Source organism: Saimiri boliviensis (assembly GCF_048565385.1).
Source record: "Saimiri boliviensis isolate mSaiBol1 chromosome 3 unlocalized genomic scaffold, mSaiBol1.pri SUPER_3_unloc_3, whole genome shotgun sequence".
In the NCBI taxonomy this organism is placed as follows: domain Eukaryota; kingdom Metazoa; phylum Chordata; class Mammalia; order Primates; family Cebidae; genus Saimiri; species Saimiri boliviensis.
In genome coordinates this window covers 1-21,684 of record NW_027412494.1, presented here as the reverse complement: position 1 = coordinate 21,684, position 21,684 = coordinate 1, and the positions used below count along the sequence as shown (strand labels likewise).

General features: G+C 38.8%; 1 protein-coding gene and 1 non-coding gene across 2 annotated transcripts; both read right to left on the bottom strand.

Moving 5' to 3' along the window:
* Positions 1–4,994: 4,994 nt before the first annotated feature.
* LOC141583120 (uncharacterized) lies at positions 4,995–21,096 on the bottom strand. The gene is made up of 7 exons (XM_074392493.1): positions 20,730–21,096; positions 15,822–15,936; positions 15,488–15,661; positions 11,327–11,433; positions 9,571–9,708; positions 6,349–6,419; positions 4,995–5,014 (listed from the first exon to the last, which is right to left on the bottom strand). The coding sequence occupies exons 1-7, from the start codon at positions 21,026–21,028 to the stop codon at positions 4,995–4,997; spliced, it is 924 nt and encodes a 307-aa protein (XP_074248594.1). The 5' UTR covers positions 21,029–21,096.
* Positions 7,506–7,611, bottom strand: LOC141583125 (U6 spliceosomal RNA). The gene has a single exon (XR_012515866.1). It is a non-coding gene; the product is annotated as a U6 spliceosomal RNA (small nuclear RNA).
* Positions 21,097–21,684: the final 588 nt, after the last annotated feature.

Here is a 21,684-nt window from a genome sequence, read left to right as displayed (position 1 = left end):
CTATCAAGAGAATGGGAAAAAATGTTTGCAATCTACCCATCTGACAAAGGGCTAATATCCAGAATCAACAAAGACCTAAAACAGATATACAAGAAAAAAACAACCCCATTCAAAGTGGGAGAAGGATATGAACAGACACTTTTCAAAAGAGGACATATTTGAGGCCAACAAACACATGAAAAAATGCTCATCATCACTGGTCATTAGAGAAATGCAAATCAAAACCACACTGAGATATCATCTCATGCCAGTTAGAATGTTGATCTTTAAAAAATCGGAGACAACAGATGCTGGAAACGATGTGGAGAAATAGGAATACTCTTACACAGTTGGTGGGAGTGTAAAATAATTCAGCCATTGTGGAAGACAGTGTGGAAATTTCTCAAGGATCTAGGAATAGAAATTCCATTTGACCAAGCAATCCCACTATTGGGTATATACCCAAAGAACTATAAATTGTTCTACTATAAAGACACATGCACACATATGTTGATAGCAGCCTGTGTACAATAGCAAAGACCTGGAACCAACCCAAATGCCCACCAATGATAGACTGGACAAAGAAAATATGGTACATATACACCATGGAATACTACACACTCATAAAAAATGATGAGTTCGTGTCCTTGGTAGAGACTTGGATGAATCTGGAAAACAACATCTCAACAAACTGACACAAGAACAGAAAGGCAAACACCGTATGTTCTCACTCATAGGTGGGTGTTGAACAACAAGAACACATGGACTCAGGGAGAGGAACATCACACACTGGGGGCAGTTGGGAGGGGTAGGGGAGAGACAGTGGAGGGGGGAAGGTGGGAAGGGCTAACATGGGAAGAAATGCCAGATATAATATGCACCTAAAATAAAATAAAGAATAAAAAAAAAAAAAAATAGAAAAAGTCACGAGGGGCCGGGCACGGTGGCTAGTGGCTGAAATCCCAACACTTTGTGAGACCAAGGCAGGCAGATCACCTGAATTCAGGAGGTTGATACCAGCCTGGCCAACATGGGGAAACCCTGTCCCTACTAAAAATACAAAAATTAGCTTGGCATGCTGGCATGCACCTGTAATCCCAGCTACTCAGAAGGCTGGGGCAGAAGAATCACTTGAACCCAGGAGGCGGAGGTTGTAATGAGCCAAGACTGCACCACTGAACTCCAGCCTAGGTGACAGAGCAAGACTCCATTTCAAAAAAAGAAAAAAAAGTAACGAGAAAAGATTGAGGACTGAGCCCTAGGAAACAACAATGTGCAAAAGGAGAAAGTTGAGAAGCAAGTAAACAGACCATGACAAAAGGACTAGAAAGGCAGGAGGCCTGAGGGAGTGAGGTCCTTCAGCGGGCTAATTGAAGATGCTATTAGGGAGGAGATGCCCTCCATTTGGTTTAATATTGCTGCCAGATTACATAAAATGAGGTGTTAGAAAAAAATCCCTAGATTTATTACAGAGAAACGTTAAGTGATAACCTTGAGAACAATAACCTTGAGGAGCGTTGAATTTGAAGACTTACTGGCATGAGATCAAGACTGAATGGAAAGAAAATCTGAGTTCATGAGTGTAGATAGTTCTTTGAAAGAGATCATAATTGGGAGTCAGTCATGGAAATGTGATAGGCAAGAAACAGTAGTTTTCAAATTTTATATAGCAATGATATATTTTAAAGGTTATAAAAATTATACACTTATAGTGTTAAAAAATCCTAGACTGAGGTATTAAATTCTTAAAATTATAGAACTAAAAGACCCCTTGAACATTTCTAAATTACAAAAGCTGGTTATCATATTCATGCTTACACATAAAGACCAAGGAATACTAAAAGTTTCAAAGAGAGTATTTCTTGCTTGATAAAAATCATCCAATTCTAGGATAGTTGATACTCATCAAATATACAAAGTAATAATCACAGAAAAATACTGAATGCTATTAACAGGAATAAAATAGAAGAAAAGCAGAAAAAAATCATATTTTATAAATGAAATGTTAAAAATTATATGAAGTTACTGTTGAAAAATGTGGTGAGGTGACTACTTAAATATATCCTTATTTCAAAGGAAGAAGAATGCCACACATGCAGAGCACTTTTACCAATCAGATTCACTGCATTAGCAGCACCTTCCTTTAGGAAAAGGATCAGCAAATTAGCACTTGTGGGCCAAATCCAGCCCACTGCCTGTTTTTCTAAGTAAAGTATTTTGGAGCACAGCCATGCTTATTCACTTTATTGTCCGTGGAGTCCATTAGCTGGCTGTGATGTTGCACACCTGTGGTCCCAGCTAGTAGAGAGGCTGAGATGGGAGGATCACTAGAGCCCAGAAAGTCAAGACTGCAGTCAGCCATGATCATGCAATTGCACTCCAGCCTGGGAGACAGAGTGAGACCCTGTCTCAAAAAAATAAATGTATATAGCCCACAAAGCCAAAAATATTTACTAACTGAGTCTTTGCAGAAAAAGCTGGCCAGCTCCTGGTTTAGTGGATCAAAGATCCTGTGATGTATTTTCATAAAAGTTTTACCCAATGTACTGAAATGTTTATATTAAATATAGATTTCTAACTAGTTTTCCCATCCCGTCCCTAAATTCTAAGTATAATCCTGGTACTCACTCCCAAGTTTATGTTAAATGCTAGCCTATACAAAAAAATACTCTTTCTCTTACTTTCTTCTTTTTGTTATTTACATGTTGCTTTGTTTCAAGAAAGAATATAAAAATGCCCTACTAAAGGGATTCTGTTTGTTCACATGCTGCAAGAGGGGAAAAACACAAAGCACATTTTACAGAAAATAATTTGTTACAAGTCAGAACTAAGACATGAAGCCAAGCAGGGCACTCCAGGACTGAATCTGCTGGCTTCTTTAATAGGCTTCTTGCTCTCTTTCTTTCCTGGCAGCTGTGAGTCCCACAGGTAATAGAGTGTCAGTCCCTAAGAGAAACACAACTCCGACATTCATCTTTATCTATTAAGTTCATCTGTCCCAATTCTGTGGATGCTGACTTTCAGTCATTGATGATGATACACATGGACATTTATCATCAACTTTGGATCTTTGACAATTCTTATTATTAAGAGTCAAACTAGTAGGATGCAAGTTATAAATGCTGATTATCCAAATACCTACTCAAAATACCCTGTATGAATATTCCATTAAATATGCATAGAAAAAAATCAGTCATTCCTGCTACTGTTTACTCTTCTGTATTCACCAGAAAATTTCCTACTCCTTCCGCATGTCCAGGTTAAATGCTAGGGTACAATCTGGAAACCAGTGCATCATCTGAGCTTTCTCTCTATCCCCCAAACTTTTCTTATTCGATTATCACTAAATCATATTAACTATACCTCTCTTCTGTCTCTGCTTTATAGTCCCACTGCCATTTGGGACATAAACATTTAGAAAATGGCTTTTATTTAAATAAAAATGGCCAACTATTAATGTTATTTCTTACATAAAAAAAACTTAAGCAAAACAAATGAAAAAGACATAATACCACAAAAAAGGCCAACATTTTTAAATGAGAAACTAAGATTCCTAAGTTTCTTTTTTTTCACCATGCATGGGTGAAAACCTCTCACTACATTGACACTAGTTCAAGGATGTGTGACAAGGAAACTATAGCTGACTACTACTGCAAAAGCTTCCTTTGTCTCCTGGTTTCTTTACATGGTTACCTTCCATCAATCCTTTATGAGGGGTCAGCAAACTACAGGCCACAGGCCAAATCCAGTCTGCCTTATGGCTTTGTAAATAAAGTTTTCTTGGATCTCAGTCATGCCTATTTGCTTACATGTTATCCGTGGTGGTTTTCACACTACAACAGCAGGGTTAACTAGACACAACAGAGACCACATAGTCTAAAATATTTCCCACCTCATCCTTTACAAGAAAAGTTTGCTAACCACTTTTACACCATAACCAGAATGCCTTAATACTCAAATTTAATCTTGTGACTCCCTTACTCAAATTTCTCCAATGAGCCTCTGCAGCAAACACTGCTGGCTCCCTACCAATAGCCTTTCCTTATTCTTTCTTGCCTAAGAAACACAAGTCTATTGGGATGTTTATTATCCCAATTCCCCTCCTCAGCTTCAGAAAGAGAAATGAGTATTCTAAGCTAATCACGTATCTGCTTTCCCAGTGCCTGGTTTTGGGATGTGCATGTGGTTTGACCCATCCAATGAAATGTTACAGGAAGCCCCTTGCATGCTTCTAAGTTTTCTACCCATTTAAAAGACACTGTGAAGAAAAGCAGCCCTTGCGATGTTGTGTTGTGAGAACAAGATGTTTGGAGCTGTTGCGGATTAGCCAACTATGAAAGGAGACATAATAAAACACTGCCAACAACACAGCTGAAAGAGGGACAAGTGGGATCCTGGGATATCACTGAACAACCCAAACAACTCTGATTCCTACTGTTTTAGCCACTGCTCATCTAGTATGTGCAGTCCAAAGCATTCTACTGGTAAAATGCCCATGGCCCACCAGATAAGAGCTATTCATTTCATTCATTCATTCATTCATTCATTCATTCATTCATTCCTTTATTTATGGAGATAAAGTCTTACCCTTTTGCCTAGGCTGGTGTGCAGTGGCACAACAGCTCACTGCAACCTCTAGCTCCCAGGTTCAAGTGATTCTTGTGCCTCAGTCTCCCAATTAGCTGGGATTACACATGCTGGCTACCACACTCGGCTAATTTTTGTATTTTTAGTAGAGATGGGGTTCCACCATGATGACCAAGGCTGAATACCTACTCGTTTCTATAGTATTAAAAAGTCTATTATAAACTTGCCTTAGCTGAGTATTCACCTCACTCCCAACCTCTCATATCTCACACTTTTGGTACTAGCAAAAGTGAACTGCTCACAAACCCTGCAAAGCTCACTCAAGCATCTTGTCTTCTGCACTTGCTGCTCTTCCTCCCAGAGGGAATCGTGTTAGAAGTTCCTTCCGGCAGACACACAATCTTGTTACATCTTCCTTCTGCCAATCATCATTCTTCTGCTTCTTTACCTTGAAACATTCTACTCAGTCTGCATGCTTACCTTCAATCCTACCTACCTTTATTCAAAAAGCTTTCATTCCTCATCAGTTATGTCTGGCACATAATCAATATAATAAATAATCATAATTATAAATTTCCAGTGGGCATCCAGCACACAGCAAGCCCTGATTAAAGTAGCAAAATAATAAAAAATGATAATCATAATAATGAGCTCCTCTCTGTTTGTATTTTTATTTGTGTTCTGTAGCATTAGAAAAAAATGTATCTAAAAAACATTTCATAGTTATTTGTTAAGCGGACAAGTTAAAACATAAATAAAAATGGTTTTTTTGTCAATTCTGTTGAAAAAGCACAGAAATGAAATAGAGACAATTGTGTTATGAGCACCTTAAAGATCAAAATTACATCAATTTCATCTTTGTCTCCTTGTTATCAAAAGCTCTCTGATAAATAGATGGCTAAATTAAAGGTGTCCTTATACAATCTGGATTGTACAATGTATTAGGTGTCCACATCCAGGTAGCATACTAGCATTTTTGTTATTGTGAAACATTTTCTACTTTTATTATCATCTGCTGAGCCTAGAGTTGGGCAATTTGTATATTTATTATGACAATCTTTTGATGAATGGTAGCCGAGCATCTTGTTCTAACAAAATTACTGTTATCATGACAATTAACCCACAGATAGAAGAACACATCTTGTTCCAACAAAGTAAATATATCTCTTTTCATTTCAAATTAGGAGGAGGGAAGTCAGCAATAGTGAGACCTTGCTGGTACAAGCATAGGTTTCCTGACCAGTGCCTCACAGATTGGTACCAGTCCATGGCCTATTAAGAACCTCACTACACAGGAGGAAGTGAGCAGGAGGCAAACCAAGGAAGTGTCATTTGTATTTACAGCCACACCCCTGGCTCATCTTACTGCCTGAGCTCTGCCTCCTGTTAGATCAGGGACAACATTAGATCCTCACTTAAGCATGAACCTTGTTGTGAACTGCCCACATGAGGAATCTAGATCATGTGCTGCTTACGAGAATCTAATGTCATATGATCTGTCACTGTCGCCCTTTGTCCCAAGATCAGACCATCTATTTGTAGGAAAAGAAGCTCAGAGCTCCCACTGATTCTACATTACGGTAAGTTGCTAATTATTTCATTATATATTACAATGTATTAATAGTACAAAGTAGCAAAATAAATGTAATGTGATTGAATAATCCTGAAACTACCTCAACCTTTCCCTAGTCCATGGAATAACTGTCTTCCACAAAACCGGTCCCTGGTGCCAAAAAGCCTGGTGACAACTGGCCTAAAGTAACTCACTATCAGAAGTCTTACCTGGATTGCTGTTTTCAGAAAACTTTTTTGACTTCTGTTTTTCTTTGTAGTCCGAAAGTAATTGGCAAATTCTGTGTATAAAAATGTAATAAATAAAAAGACTTTTAATACTGAGATAAAAAATACTTACCAAATGTGAAATGCTTAGAGTAATTCAAACAATATCAGAATATCAGAACTTAACAATATTATTCCATCCACCTATGTGTACATTCTACAAACTTATCATAAACAAGAAAAAGAGTAAAGTGAAATAGTCAGAAATCAAGGGCACTATGACCCAGTAAGTTAACTCGCATTAGTCTGACATAATGTGTACCAACTCTGCCTAAGTCCTAGCTGCATAATGAACAGCTATTTGTTCTTGGACAAGTTGCTCCTCTTGGGCTCAATGTCATCTTCTACAAAATAAGAACTTTGCTGTCTTATTTCACTAGATTGTTATAAAGATTTAACAAGATAACATTTTTTAAAAGCTCACAGAAATATTAAAGCAATGGAATAATCTGTTCCTAAATTTTATGACTGAAATCATGTTGGAATTTCAAATAAAACCCAATCTGTATTTTGTGCATACGTTCCAATATGAAAAGGTTGCTGTTTTCAGGAAATGTTATTAAGTCCTAATTTTGCTTATTAGTTGTCCTACTCTTTGTGGCTCATAGTTCAGGGCATCTCAACTATTTCACAGTTTGTAACTAAATTTATTGATAAATAACTCCTTAAAGTAGATGACATGATTGTCCACTATTATGGAGTCTATCAATCACACTAAGGACAGAAAAACCAATGGATGTTAAGACCTGGCTGGGACCAATGATCCTTCCCTATAGACTCAAACTCTCAAACAGCAGATGTTTGTCAGGATGATGCTTTATATCCATGTTCATCTCCAGCTGACATGAGAGACCAAAACCCTACTTTCATTTATTTTTAGGTTCCATGAAGAAGTTGCAAGATACATACTAACAACATATTTTGCACACAACACCACACACATTATTCAGTTCCAGTGTTATCTCATAGACCACCTTACATGACTATTTTTGCAGTACAAATAACAACTTCAATATTTTGGTGACACCCATTTTGCTTTGAATCACTCTGTTGCATTATAGCTAGTCAGCAAACAGTCAAATGACCTTCCACTGACTGTGCAAAATATGGAATGCTTCAAAAATCTGTGTGGCCTCCTTATGCAGGAAGCCATGCTATTTTTCTCTTTATTGTTTCAATTTGAGAATGGGTACTGCTGAAGCAAACAGAAAGTTCTACTTTTACACGTGATTAGAAAGAACTTACAGAGTACCTACATAAATTGGTTATGAGTAACATATAAGCAGGGAATAATACACTGCAGAAGGCCGCAGGAGGCCTCTGAGGAGGAAGGCCTCTTCATGCCTCATGCTCCAGTGCAGGGTGACCTTGGCTCTGTTACCATAAACATTGTGCTCAAGGCTATAAAAACTCTTCGTAGAACTATGATGTAGCCAGACTTGTGGGCTCCTTGTAAGGTCTGTGTTCCATCAGCTGTACTTAGATAACAAGCTAAAGATAACCACATGTTCTTCTTTTGTGAAACCCCCAAACTGCCACTGTTATCAATCCTTAGAATGACACACCACTTCCCGTTCACTGATTCAGTTCTGGCTCACTGGTTCACTCCACCATCATCCTCTCCCCACCATTACTCCACCCCTACCCTGTAGATCAAAGTGATTGTAACCAATAAATAGAGTGGATGGTCAGAGCTCAGGGCCTTCACTGTCACCTCCAAAGTAATAAGTGATGGCCCTCTGGTCCCATCATCTCTCTTCATCTTTCTTTTTCTCATTCCTTTGTTGCCACCAAACTCAGGGTACCCACAGGTGATGTAGGGGTGGCTCCCTACATTCTGGTGCCCAATGTGGGGCTCATGGAGCCCTACATTCTGGCACCCAACGTGTGGGGCTTATGGATCCCTATGTTCTGGCACCCAGTGTGCAGGGCTCATGGATTCCCTACATTCAGTGATGAGACATGGACAAGGTATGGCTCTGTTAAGTCCAACTAACCTACTTGAGATTCTGAGAATTCTCTTCAATAGCTTCCTGTGAGGTAGAATTTGAAAATATTTTTAAATATTGAGGTAGAGTTGCAAGTAGCTTGGGCAATTTTCATTATTATTTAAAACAGCTCAGTCAAGGGGCCAATCACAACTGGGAGTCCGCTGCTTCTGGGAAGGTAAATATGGGATTTTCTACTGCCTCAGGTATTATACAGGATATAAAGGTGCATGAGGGTACAGAACTGGTAGCAAAGAAGAAAGAAACACTCATCTCTTCCTGCCACATTATTTCAACCTCTCTGACCATTTAGAACAAGCCCAATGAATATCTGCTACAGAAAAGACCAACAAAGGCCTGAAAGGATCTCTTACCATGAAGGTCTCAGCTAAGTCTAGGCTGAATATGGGGGAGATGGTCAATTAGCTCATTTTGTGTGTGGATAAAGTCACATTGCCAGAGAATGGTGCTGGTGCTTTGGGAATAATGGCTGAGCATATAAGCATAGGTATGTGAATTTAAAAAACGCTGTAACTTCAACATCTTTGTATGAATCACCATGAAGACCTGAGGGATCTGAATCAGTAAGGGCATCTTGGTGTCAAAGATCAACCATTACCAGGCAGCAGGACCAGTTTCAGGGGCAAAAATGCAACAGAATCAACAGAAACAACAGAATGATTGGAGTGCCCTTTGTTTCTAGTCCTTCTGATTTGATAAAAGGGATTGTCTTCCTTGGATTTAGTAAATCCCTTTGGTTCTTGAAAAATTCAAAGAGTATGGAAGAGATAGTCTTCAGAAGACAGTAAATGACTTTCTGATAAACTGGACATTTCAAGACCCAAATAACTAATCAAAAAAAAAAAAAAAAAAAAGAAAGATGTGACACTATTTTTTATCTCATTCATAGGTGTTATACTTGGATGAAATGAACAATGTTGGAATCTGTAAACATAAAGGTCTTACAAGTCCTGAGATAAAGAATCCTGCACACACTGGTACTTCTAACCAGTCTACCTTTTGCTTGATTTCTAGCTGATGCAGGGGACTAACTCATTGCCACTTTAAAACTACCCAAACCAAACTACTACATCTCACTTGATATATAAGATACAGTTGTTGTAATTATTTTAAGCCTTAATTTAGTGTTAACTAGACTTTTCATGTAAACACTTACATATTATGTTGACTAGACACAGCATAATCCCTGGCAGTTTTTCCAGATTTATCTTGACAAAATGCATCAATATCTTGATCAAGTAGAAGGCCAACCATACTTGCTGATCCACAACATACGGCAAGTATAAGCACAGTCCTAAAATGACAGAGAGGTAATTTTTCCCTAACTGTAATAAAGTTGTAAGCTAATCTGGCATACTTTACCCATTTAGTATCTTGCCTGTCAATGCAGAATTAAACATTTGCATGCACTAAAAGACATAAGCATCTTGGGTGCTCAAGTTTTAATCTCTGTAAAATACCACCAAAGTTAAAAGGAAGGGACAAAAAGAAAACCTCTTATCTCAGTGGGTGTTAAATAGTAGAAGCTGCTAATTTAAAGGCCTTTGATAGGCAAGAAACTATGCTAGGGCCACTTACCTGAAGTGAAAAAAGATTTAAGTAAAGATTTCCTTCCCGCTTCCCGAGACTGATATACAGTAACAGAAAATCAGCTGTGGGGTCACATAAGAGCTATCTGCATGCTGAAAGCAGTAATATTAATAAGAATGGTGAAAACAGTAGTCATAATAGTTTCAGTTAATGATGCCAATAAGCGTGTGCTGGGCACTGAATTAAATGCCGCACACACACATCTTTCTTACTTATGCACAGGCAATTTTGAAGGAGATATTCTCCTCCTTTTCATATATGACAACACATTTGGTGGTAAATAACATTGCCAAGGTCACACACCTATCAAGTAAGAAAGCTAGGAATTAAACCCAGTCTTGTGTGAATCCGAAGCCTAGCTCTTTTCTCTTATCACCCACCTACACCTTGCCTTCATTAAAGGAACAGTGTACCCACTTAAAACTATCTCTACTTCCTCTCTCCATACCAATTAAAAATAAGGCCAGACACAGTGGCTCACACCTGTAATCCCAGCACTCTGGGAGACCGAGGCAGGCGGATCACAAGGTAAAGAAATTGAGACCATCCTGACCAACATGGTGAAACCCAGTCTCTACTAAGAAATACAACAATTAGCTGGGCATGGTGAAGCGTGCTTATAATCTCAGCTACTCAGGAGGCCGATTCAGGAAAATTGCTTGAACCTGGGAGGTGGAGTTTGCAGTGAGCAGAGATGGTACCACTGCACTCCAGCCTGGTGCCTGGTGACAGAGCGAGACTCTGTCTCAAAAATAAACAAACAAACAAACAAACAAATAAATAAATAATCAAAACATCAAAATACACTGGAATTAAAACAAAAGCTGATGAACTTACAGTATGTGGGAATAGCAATTAATTGTCTTGGAGGCATAAGCTAACATTAATATTCTTCAAAGAAAGCAACTCATCACAGAGTTATTCAAAAGACAAAATGATTATCAACTCCTATTTATGTTTAATAAAGTGTATTAGTGGAAAAGCATATAAGACATAGAGATTAAAAACTACTAGAAAGAGTTAAGTTCAATACTAAGTCATAAGTAAACTAAAAGTTAAAGTTCACACTTCATGAGACAAATATGAAATCCATTTAGCTAACATAAATCATATAACCAAAAATGTCACATAATAACATCAGTCAGTGTAGTAAGAGGAATCCCACTAAAACTGTTCTTTATGTTGCCCAGTCTAATTGTTTTTCTACTTAACTGATTTGTTGATCCTGATCACTATGTTGCAGTAAGTTAATCTTATAAATGTTTATGACTTGAGTGACTGCTATCATTCTACAACACAGAGATTAAAAAAAATAACTATACCTTCCAAATTTATCAATTGCATTTACATTAGCTTTTTTCTTGATTAAAAATTTCATCATTTTCTCTTTTTGTCCATATACAGCAAGTGAAAGTGGCGTGAGGCCACACTGTAAAACAATAAAAGCAAAAATGATATTTGATTCAAAAAATTATATACTTCTCAACTGAACTGGAAACTATATAAGATCCTATAAACTTACACTCATAGAAAGTAAACAAATTATAGTCACTTCCTTCTTACTCTTCGGTGCTTTCTCACACACTGCTCTTTCCCTTGGAGACACCTCTCTTCTGCCTCAACACATTAACTCTGATCATCTCAAAAACTCAGTTTAAACACTTACTGGTTCCAGGAATCTTTGCTTCTATGCCAGCGTTTGGCGTGGTATTATTGGATGATAATATTTTTTCCATCTAAACAAAGAGCTGTATCTTTTAGCTCTATATTCTCAAACTCTAAGACAAATTGTTGGGTATAAAGCAAGAATTTGTAAAATATTTCTTTAGTTTCATGTTTTACCAAAAGATCAAGCTCCAATGTGCAATAAATATTGCTACTAAGTCTCATACTGCCCATTTCAACAATTTTTCCAACATGTATTCATTTAAAATCAATTTGTATTTAAGTTTTCCAGATTGGTAACTAAATAAATAATCAGTTCACAGAACTAGTGAAACCAAATTTACAGAATCCCTATATGTAGTCTCAATAACTCCATGGTTTTCAGTGTTTAAAACTGCCATCCTGATTAAGCAAATGCTCTACAAACGTTTTATTTTTTATTATTTATTGTACTTTAGGTTCTGGGGTGCATGTGCAAATCATGCAGGATTGTTGCATAGTTACAAACATGGCAAGGTGGTTTGCTGCCTTCATCCCCCTATCTCCTCTATCTTGTATTTCTCCCCTCATTATCCCTCCCTACCCTCCCCATGCCCCTGCTGTCCCTCTCCTAGACCCCCTCAACCGACCACAGTCTCTGATGCTCCCCTCCCTGTGTCCATGTGTTCTCATTGTTCAACACCCACCTTTGAGTGATAATATGTGGTGTTTGGTTTCCTGTTCTTGTGTCTGTTTGCTAAAATGATGGTTTCCAGAGTCATCCATGTCCCTACGAAGGACATGAACTCATCATTTTTTATGGCTGCATAGTATTCCACGGTGTATATGTGCCACATTTTGTTTATCCAGTCTATAATTGATGGACATTTGGGTTGGTTCCAGGTCTTTGCTATTGTAAACAGTGCCACAATGATCATATGTGTGCATTTGTCTTTATAATAGAGCAATTTATAATTCTTTGGGTATATACCCAGTAATGAGATTGCTGGGTCAAATGGAATTTCTATTTCTAGGTCCTTGAGAAATTGCCACACTGTTTTCCACAATGATTGAACTAATTTGCAATCCCACCAACAGTGCAAAAATGTTCCTATTTCTCTACATCCTATCCAGCATCTGTTGTCTCCAGGTTTTTTAAAGATCACCATTCTAACTGGTGTGAGATGGTATCTCAATGTGGTTTTGATTTGCATTTCTCTAATGACCAGTGCTGATGAGCATTTTTTAATACGTTTGGTGGGCTCATATATGTCTTCTTTTGTAAAGTGTCTGTTCATATCCTTTGACCACTTTTGATTGGGTTTGTTTGTTTTCTTATAAATCTGTTTTATTTCTTCGCACATTCTGGATATTAGTCTTTTGTCAGATGGGCAGATTGCAAAATGTTTTTCCCATTCTGTTGGTTGCCAGTTCACTCTAATGATTGTTTCCTTTGCTGTACAGAAGCTCTGGAGTTTAATTAGATTCCATTTGTCGATTTTGGCTTTTGTTGCCATTGCTTTTGGTGTTTCAGCCATGAAGTCCTTGCCTACGCCTATGTCCTGAATGGTTTTGCCTAGGTTTTCTTCTAGGGTGTTTATGGTGTTAAGACTTATGTTTAGATTGTTAATCCATCTGGAATTAATTTTAGTGTAAGGTGTCAGGAAGGGGTCCAGTTTCTGCTTTCTGCACACTGCTAGCCAGTTTTCCCAATACCATTTAGAGAGATACTGGATAGTCTATAATAAAGCTTCAATTGATCAAAGAAGTTTAGAACTTGCTACAATTCTAACTGAGAAAACTCTGATCTTACTAACAACTTACTGAGCTAAGCACTTGAATGGTAACAAAGAGACACAAAATCCTGAGAGGACCATCCTCTACTTATTGAAGACTACTCACTGCAAATTTCTAAAGACCTTCTGAATGGCAGTGAATAACTGATGTTAGGAGAAGGTATTATTCCGTAAGCTGATTGATACTGCCAATAATATTCATTTTAACATCCCAACCACAGAGATAAAAGTCAGATTAGGCCAGCAATGGTGGCACACACCTGTAATCCTAGCATTTTGAAAGCCTGAAGCAGGTGAATCACTTGAGCCCAGGAGTTCAAGACTGGCCTGGGCAACATGGCAAAAAACTCATCTCTACTTCAGAAAAAAAAAAAAAAAAATACTAAAACTGAGGTTGAAGGACCACCTGAGCTTGGGGAGGTCAAGGCTGCAGGGAGCTGTGATCACACTACTGCACTCCAGCCTGGCAGAGACCTTGTCTCCCACCCCCCAAAAAAGTCAAACTAGTATTATGGGAAATGAAAGATATAAAGGAATTAGCACATATCCAACTCCAACTGCAACTATTCTAGAGATCTTAAGTTTCTGAGATGTAAGAATTTATATATTACACTTATTTATTCAGTGATTCCTCAGCAGGAGTGTATCCAGATTTTGAGGAATTTGTCATCATTGTTTAGAGAAAGGTCTCATTATGTTGCCCAGGCTAGACTCAAACTCCTGAGCTCAAGCAATTTTCCCCCTCAGCCTCCCCAGCAGCTGAGACTACAGCCATTCACCACCATGCCTGGCTTCAAGGAAACCTTTTGAAACATACATGTCCAGGATTTATTAGACTTACTTTATGAAAATCTTCAGGGGAGAGCCTAGACTTGTAGATTATTTAAAATTTTTCCTCAGGTTACTGAGATGCACAATTCTAGCTGAAAACTAGTGCAATAGATAATTACTTCGGTGTCCTCTCTTAGCCACATGACCAATTCCCTTTATCATTTGAGGATTTGGCCAAAAAGAGAAAAGAGTAGGAGAGAGATTCATTTGCTGAAAACACCACATAATTTTCCCAGGTAAGAGAAGAACAGGGTCTAGTAAACTCAAAATCCAACTTGATCTTGTTATTTATAAGCTCCTTATCTCCCACCTTCCCATCAAGATATTCTAGATTAGAAAGCAGAATTGAGACTCTAGTTGGCTATTTCTACCAGAAGAGGATCATGAGTCAGTTAAGTACCTGTTACTCCCTCTGCTCAAGGGTTTCCCACTACATTACCACCTATTCACTGCCAATCTGGTTCCTCAGAGGCCTCCTAACATTGATCTCCAGGCAATTTATAACTAACTCCCTCTCCCAAATTGAAAACTCGTTCTCTAAAACTGAAGAGAACTCTGTCTCACCATACAAAAGAAGCGAATGAATACCACCACACACACACACACACACACACACACAACCGTTTCATGGTCTTTCCCCTCCATTACCTAATTTCCAAACTAGCCTTGATATTTCTGATTGCTCTTTTCTCCCCTTTCCATTTCTCCCTCATGAGCAATCAGAGCTACCCTAAGCCTTGCCACTCAAGATACATCACTTCATATCGATTACTTTTCTTAGAAATTTGCCAAAGCAGCAGGATTTCTATTCACTGAAACATGTTTTTGTTTTCTTGGAGTTTTAATGTAAAACTTATTTCCAGGGCAAATTTTACTATTTTACAGTCATTAGGAAAAATAAACAAACAAACAAACAAACAAAAAACCTGGGAAAGAAAAATTGGAAAAAGCAATAAGTATTACCTTTTACAATGTCAGTGTTTTCAAAAAAAGAAATTTACCACAAGTACATTTTTAAAAAAGCTGTACCCTCTAATTCTTCTTTAAATTTAACAATTTTAAAATAAAATCTTAGACAATTAAGTCATTTCAAAATATTTTCATTCAGGTATGCTTGAGCTTACAAATACAGAAAACTAACCCTTACACAGGAGGTCGGTGTTAAAACAATCGCATTTCAGTATTTTGAAAATAAAATGGATAGATCTATACCTTGTTTTTTGCTTCAATATCAGCACCATATAAAAGCAGTGCTTTGGCCAGTAATTTGTCTTCATTGTAGACCGCATAGTGTAGCGCGGTATTGCCATACACATCCGGAAGGTCTGGGTCAGTGCCATGTTCTAGCAACGTTAACACACATTCATCTTCTTGGCACTGTACGGCCTGTCAGTATTAGACCAAAAACAAATCATAAATCCTAGGAACTCAAAAGAAATATTCCACAGGTTTCACCAACTAGCTATATTTAAATGAGAAAACTCATCTTTATTCTACATATTGAAATCAAATCCATCTCGTGCCGATACAGTCGGCTACTGCATACCTTTATTAGAGCTGTCCTCTTTTTGCTGTCAAAGGCATGAAGTTCACATCTTCTGTACAGCAAGAGTTTTACTATTTCTGAATTCCCATTGGCAGAGGCCAAATGGAGGGCAGTTCTATGGGAGTGAGAAGACTTTTTAGGAAATTGTAGTGCACTATCTACAGCCACCTCAGCAATTCATGTCATTGCAAACACTGAACAGTCTGCTATTACTCTGCCTTCAAAACAAACATTGCATTTTCCTTTGAAGAAAGTATACTATTTATTACCCCTCCTTACTCACTGTATGAGTGAAAGAGCAGCCTATTTGAACAGAAAGAGCATAGCCCTTGGATTCCATTCAACTTGGGCTGGAATCCTCTTTCCGCTCTGTCACTTCCTAGATGTTGCTTAGCCTTTTTGTATCTCAATTTCCTCAACAATAAAATGGGAATGAAAATAGTAACTTTCTCAGAGAAAACCACTGTAATACTTAATGAGACTCTACACAAAAGACAGAGAATAGTTCCTAACACAACAGCTCAATTGCTAGATATTATAATTTTTACTACTACTACTGGAGACATGTGAATTGAGTGAGATAATACAATTATACCTACACTTTGAGGTATTTTTTAAGGATTACAGGTAACATTCTATTTTAGTGATTCTAAGATGATTCCACGGTTGAACATTTCTTACACTGGAATGTCACTTGTAATTCATGATTTACTATAACTAATTAGCAGCATTTAAATAATTCTCTTATTGGGACGTAAAATAATGAGGCATCTTACAATGCCTGGTGCCTTACATTAGCTAGGCCACGTTATAATATAAGAGGTCTGGCACAGTTCTAGTCCAATGACTGGCATTTAGATGAAATAAGAAGGCTGAGGTGAAAACAAAAACAAATTTCTAAAATAAACTAATTCTTACTTTGGTTTTCAAAAAACTTTAAGCCAAAGAAAACTTGAGATTTAAATGACTAAGTATGTCTCATTTTTTTCAATACTCAGAATTACAGAATGTATGTAAATCAGGTATTTCTAATCATTAATATTAGGATTTAAGACTATTAGCAATTTTCTTTTTTAAAAAAGGATTTGGAAAACTATTTGTGGAGTTTCTTCAACGTTTACATCCAGTGATACCTGTGCAGGATGCGCAGTTTTGTTACATAGGTAAATGTGTGCCAAGGGGGGTTGTACAGATTGTTTCATCACCCAGATATGAAGCCGACTACCTGTTCCTTCTATTTCCTGCTGCTTTCCTTCCTCCCAACCCCCACCGTCTGATAGGCCCAGTGTGTGCTGCTCCCCTGTAGGTGTCTGTGTGTTCTCATCGTTTAGCTCTCACCTGTAAGTGAGAACATGTGGTATCTGGTGTTTTCTGTTCCTGTGTTAGTTTGCTAAGGATAATGGCCTCCAACATCATCCATGTCCCTGTAAAGGACATGCTCTCATTCTTTTTTTGTGGCTGCTGTTTATGTATCCCATTTTAGTTCTTAAAAGTACTAAAACAGTCTTTATCCAAGATTGTTATAAATTTTAAAGGACAATTAAAGGTTATCTTTTTACTATTTCTACCTTCAGAAATGCTTTTGTTTGAAAGGAGAGAGGAAAAGCTTCAATTAAGTTCTAATACCCCAATTTTAAATATCTCAGTTTGCCCAGCCCCAACATGTAAACATGAAGTTTTCAAAGATGAAGGACACTGAGAGGGAGTAGAACATGCCTGCGACGTAATAGGTGCGAGACAGTAGAATATGCCTGCCACAAAATAGGTGTCTGGCTTATGTTTGATGAATAAATAGATTGAAAGGATACAGCTGGTGAGTTCAATATTTTAAAAAAACTCCTGTAGAGGAATACATTTGTAATAGTAATAATCAGTTATATTTGCTATTTTAATTTTCATATATAACTAAAGTAAAACCATTAATCCACAGTTTTTACACATTATATATAAGGAGAAGATAAATATATAATAAAATGAATGTACAATAAAATCTACTGGAACAGGTAAACAGATTCCCTCTACTTCTGGATAGGGTAAAAGTTTACAGAAGATACCCATCCACAGAAATAAAAATAAATAATAGAATGTGAGAAACTATTTGTATCTATGCAAGTAGCATATTTCTTCTCTTCCCAAGGATTATTTCATGACTACTGAAACTTAACTAAAACTTTTGAGATGTTCATTGCAGAAATCACAGATAAGAGAAAGGGAAAAACTTCACTCACAAATCCCCAGAAATAAATTTGATCATATTTTCTACATCTTTTCAGCTAACACAAAAGCAGATTGTTGGTGTATATGTAAAACAGATTTTTTCCTCACTTTATATACCAAATTACATCTTTGCATGTCAACATATCTCTATCTATTGATGCCCTCAATGGTTACATATTATTCCATGCCATGGATGCACTGAAATTTGTTCATAAAATCTTCATATGAGTTCTTCTCAATACATTGCTATTATAAGCAATACAAAAAAAAGATGTATACATTTATTAAAGCTATTTCAGAATAATGAAATTGATGAGTAAAAGGCATATACATTTTAAAAATAGAGTTCTTACCACCAAAGTATCTATTTGAAAAGTCACAGCAACTTAAACTTTAAGCAACTGTGTAAATACCACTGTTCTTCATCCTCACACACTTTTTTTTTTTTTTTTTGAGAGGGAGTCTCGCTGTGTCCCCAGACCAGAGTGCAGTGGCACAATCTTGGCTCACTGCAACCTATGCCTCCCAGGTTGAAGCAGTTCTCCTGCCTCAGTCTCCCAAGTATCTGAGATTACAAGTACTCGCCACCAGGCCCAGGTCCAGCAAAGTTTTGTATTTTTAGTAGAGACAGGCTTTCACCATGCTGGCCTGGCTGGTCTCAAATTCTGAAATCATGATCCACCTTCCTTGACCTCCCAAAGTGCTGAGATTACAGGCATGAATCACTGCACCTGGCTTGTCATTCCTCATCTAACTTAAATTAGAATTAGAAAACAGTATTTTCTAATTCTGTTAGAAATTAGAAAATATTTTTAATTTCTAAACAGTATTTTCTAATTTCTGTGAAATAGAAAACAGTATTTCATTCCTCCTCTAGCTTAAATTCCTTCTCTTACCAGAACACTATGTTTTCCTAAGTGCGTAGATCACTGGTAGACATACAAAGAAATTACTTTGCCCAATTTTAAATTGAGTTTATTTAGTTGTCTTTTGGTTGACTTGAAAGAATTCTCTGTAAAATGAAAATACATGTTTTGTAAAGATGTTGGACCTCTGTTAATGTTTTTCTTATATACGGATGTTTTTTATTTTGCCAAGCCAACTTTCAGAATATTTGCTTTGGGAGGTTCTTAGGAAGGTCATTGTGAACATAAAAATACATCTGCATATATAGGCCAGGCACAGTGGCTCACAACTGTAATCTCAGCACTTTGGGAGGCCAAGGCAGGTGGATCACAAGTTCAAGAGTTCAAGACCAGCCTGGCCAAGATGATGAAACCCATCTCTACTAAAAATACAAAAACAAATAGCCAGGCATGGTGATGGGCACCTGTAATCCCAGCTACTCGAGAGGCTGAGGCAGAGAATTGCTTAAACCTGGGAGACAGAGGTTGCAGTGAGCCGAGATCACACCACTATACTCCAGCCTGAGCGACAAAGACTTCACCTAAATATTTATATATGCATATATAAATAGGCATTTGTGGGTTTTTTTTCTGGTACTTTTCACCTTTTGTGTATTTAAAGTTTTTTACTCTATACTGCAGGAATTTATTTTTGTCACATAAAAATCTAGCTAGGTTTCTCCAAACAGCCTGCATTTCACTTAGGAATAATTAAGTTTTTTACTAATATAAAACATCACCTTTATCAAGGACTAAATTCTTACATACATTTGACTATTTCTGGATTTCCTATTCTGTTCTGCTCATTTATGTCTTTTCAGCTGTTAGTAAACAATTTGTGGAAATAACACATGCAAATTTTGACATCTGGAAAGCAAATCTTTTTCTATTCTGCTACAAAAAAATTAATTTATCACAGTAACAGACAGCATGCCTAATTTAAAAATGCTAAAACTTTGCTATTTTCATTTGGTTTAGGTCCAAGTGATAAATACAGAAAGAGCTCATATCTTTTTTTTTAGATTTTTTAATTGCATTTTACGTTTTGGGATACATGTGAAGAACATGCAAGACTGTTGCATAGGTACACACATGGCAGTGTGGTTTGCTGCCTTCCTTCCGCTCACCTGTATCTGTCATTTCTCCCCATGCTATCTCTCCCCAGCTTCCCAACCCCCGTCCCGCCCCCATTTCCCCCCAACGGACCCCAGTGTGTAATGCTCCCCTCCCCGTGTCCATGTGTTCTCATTGTTCAACACCCGCAGAAAGAGCTCATATCTTGAGAGAAATGAGTCTTCCTATTCAAAGACACAAACCATCTTCCCATTTATTTTCCTTCTAAGGTTTCTCAGTAAATAACATATTTACATAGGATACATTGATATGAAACACATATTGAATTTTATTTGAAGAATATTTAGCCAGAAGTTGATATACTATGGAACTTAGTTCTCAATATATACCTTTCTATAATGTATATGACATTGTTTTAAAATGTGTACATTGAAAATAATCCACTGCAACGATTTAGTTTTGCGAGGTACATCACTTTAAGACAGTCTATTAGTGTTCAACGAGGGAAATTATAATTTGATTGGAAATCAGTTAAAGTTTTGTTTTCACGTTGCTGCTCATAAAGAGGCCTGTGCCCTGACCCCTCTGAGGTTCCCACAGCCAGGATGGTGCGGGGCCTGCAGAGACGATAAAGCCGGGCACCCCGCCACCGCCCCCACACCAGTAGGGCACATCCCCACCATCCCGCCTCCTCTCAGCGAGGCCCAGTTACCTTTGTTCCGTGTCCGTCTCGTTCACGTCAGTGCTCCTGAGCATGACGATGAGATCGGCTCTGGGGACTTTACCCCACCAGGCGGCTCTGTGGAGCTGGTCCAGGTCTTCTCGCCGGACCTGGTACCTTGGCTCCTCGAAGGCACCGTCGTCATAGTGTGCCCAAGTGCCCACGTTGCTCTTGCCGCTCCCCCTGCAGCAGGAGAAGCAGTGGCAGCACCATTTGCCCATCCTGCTCCTGAGACCAAAGGGCTTCTTCATAGCGGAGGCAGCCGGCTTTGAACAAACCTCAGCCACCATCTGCTTTTAACAGCCAGGGGAGGCCAGTAGTAGCGGGCAGATCGCCTCTACGAACCAGCTTGACCGACTAGCAGGAAACTCCGGGTTTCCAACCTGGTGGAAGAGAAAGGTCAATCCCAGCCCGAACCTGCCCACCCCAGGAGGGGAGCCCAGCCCAGCCCAGCCCACCCAGGGAAAGCCCACGCCCACCCAGGGAGAGCCCACTCCAACCCAAGGAAACACCCAGCCCGGCCAGGGGAATGCCAAGCTCAGCAGATAAAAGGTCAGGCCCAGCCAAGGAATGCGAGGGAGGAAACGTCAGTCAAAGCTAGGAACACGGAGCCAAGCGAGGAACACCACGCTAAGCCAGGAACAGCAAAGCCAAGCCACCGCGACAGGCAAGCCAAGCCGTTATGCGCGTGCGCCGTGCTGGAGGCCACGCTTCTACAGGCGAGCCGCAGCGTGCGGCGTGCGCGTGTCCCAGCCTCCGCGGGCGAGCCCCAGCGTGCGGCGTGCGCGCGTCCCAGCCTCCGCGGGCGAGCCCCAGCGTGCGGCGTGCGCGCGTCCCAGCCTCCGCGGGCGAGCCCCAGCGTGCGGCGTGCGCGCGTCCCAGCCTCCGCGGGCGAGCCCCAGCGTGCGGCGTGCGCGCGTCCCAGCCTCCGCGGGCGAGCCCCAGC

What these genes read in the sequence shown, in the direction of transcription:
- LOC141583120 (XM_074392493.1), bottom strand. Translation starts at nt 21,028, where the DNA reads ATGGTGGCTGAGGTTTGTTCAAAGCCGGCTGCCTCCGCTATGAAGAAG. An exon ending in GAGACGGACACGGAACAAAG is followed by an intron (nt 15,937 to 20,729) that starts GTAACTGGGCCT and finishes TCACTCCCATAG; the next exon opens with AACTGCCCTCCATTTGGCCT. An exon ending in AGAGGACAGCTCTAATAAAG is followed by an intron (nt 15,662 to 15,821) that starts GTATGCAGTAGC and finishes TAATACTGACAG; the next exon opens with GCCGTACAGTGCCAAGAAGA.